General features: G+C 45.0%; 1 protein-coding gene across 1 annotated transcript; it reads right to left on the bottom strand.

Moving 5' to 3' along the window:
- Nucleotides 1–538: 538 nt before the first annotated feature.
- Nucleotides 539–1033, bottom strand: LOC123686559. Its single transcript, XM_045626787.1, has one exon. It carries the CDS (start codon nucleotides 1031–1033, stop codon nucleotides 539–541), a length of 495 nt encoding a protein of 164 aa, XP_045482743.1.
- Nucleotides 1034–1681: the final 648 nt, after the last annotated feature.

The following is a 1681-nucleotide window of genomic DNA, read 5'->3' as shown; positions in this document are numbered from 1 at the left end:
ACCCAAAATCTTGTTTTTCAAGGGCTATTACTGCTCTGTTGGTCTCCTTGATTTCATAGCTCACCATGTCCTTAACTTAACTCAACTCAACTCAACTTAACTTTTTTTTTTTTTTTTGCCCTGAGGTAGGGGGAAAGCTAATGCCTTCTCCAGCGGCGGGCAGGTCGATGTTAAGTTGCCGCTGGATTTGTGTGGGACTCTCACCTCACTAAAACCCCCTCCTCTTTACCATCTCTGAGGCCCTCCGGAATGGACTTTTTTTTAAGTCCACACGTCGGAAGGTCTCATGTAATTCTCACCTCCTTCTCCTTCAAATCCTCATCTCCATACATAAAAAAGTTCAATCTAAACTTGTATAGATAAAACTGTAAAAAAAAACTATCCACATTGTACAAACAGAATAAAAACCATCATGTATGAATAAAAAATAAATTATCCGTACTTTCTAAAAAACAGACCTCGCCGTCACCCAACCTTGTATATACAAAACCATAACTTAAAACAATGAAACGCCTTAAAATTATAAAAGTTAACGATTTCATCCTTCATTTTCTCTATCCTCCTCCTCCTTTCTCTTCATCACCTCTATCACGTAGTGAAACACAGCGTCCCAGTATTCTTTGCTACCAAGCATTCTAGGTATTAGCTCTTTCACTTTCGGTAGGATTCCTATCGCTTCAACCAACTTTTTCCGCTCTCTTTTCCATCTTTCACATTCATAAAAGGCATGCTCCGGGCTTTCCTGGCTGTGACACCGGCGGCACTGGTCGTCCGCCCTTTTTCCGATTTTATATGTGAATGTACTAAACGACCCGTGCCCCGTGAGAAACTGGGTGGAGAAGTACGATGTGCTTTTGTGCTTGCACCTTATCCATGGACTTATCTCATTTATTAATTTTTTCGTCCATTGTGCCTTTCCTTCCGTTCTTTCCCACCTCTCCTGCCACTTCTTCAACGTTCTTTCCCGTGCCATTCTTCTATTTCCAGCCAGGCGGCCTCCCACCTTGTATAAAAAGCATCTCTCGGCCACCATCAAGTCTATCGGTGGGAAGCCTGCGACGACCTGAACGGCCTCCGCTGAGACCGTCCTGTAGGCCGACGCCACCTGAAGCTAGCTCTTCCTCTGGATTGCCACCATTTTCCTCAGTTGGTTTGCTTTTTTCATTTCATCCGTCCATACCGGGGCTGCATACAACAAGACACTGTGTACAACACCACTTAGAAGACGACGCTTATAATAGGCCAGACCCCCAATATTCGGCATTATTCGTCCGAGGGCTGCGGACTTCGCCAATGCCTTTTCCACTATATGGTCTATGTGGTGTGAAAAGCTCAGGTCTTTCCTAAAGACCACCCCTAGATACCTCAGTTGCGGTTTTGCATCGATCTTCACCCCTTCCACCATTATCCCAAAGCTTTTCACACTTTTTGGGCCCTTTACCACTAACACCTCTGTCTTTTGAGGTGCTATTTTCAGCCCTCTCCTCCTCATCCATTGAGCCGCCTGCATCAGAGCTTTTTCAGCTCTATTGATCACTTCCTTTTCCTCTCCTCCTTCCACTATCATCATTAAGTCATCTGCATATGCCAACGCTGTCACCTTTGGCCCGTATTTCTGCCGCAGGATCCCATCGTACATATTATTCCATAGTATCGGGCTCTTGATGGAGCCCTGCGGAAC

The sequence above is a fragment of the Harmonia axyridis genome, chromosome X, assembly GCF_914767665.1.
Source record: "Harmonia axyridis chromosome X, icHarAxyr1.1, whole genome shotgun sequence".
NCBI lineage: Eukaryota > Metazoa > Arthropoda > Insecta > Coleoptera > Coccinellidae > Harmonia > Harmonia axyridis.
Note: the sequence above shows the minus strand (reverse complement) of the source record. Positions and strands in the feature narration are given on the sequence as shown.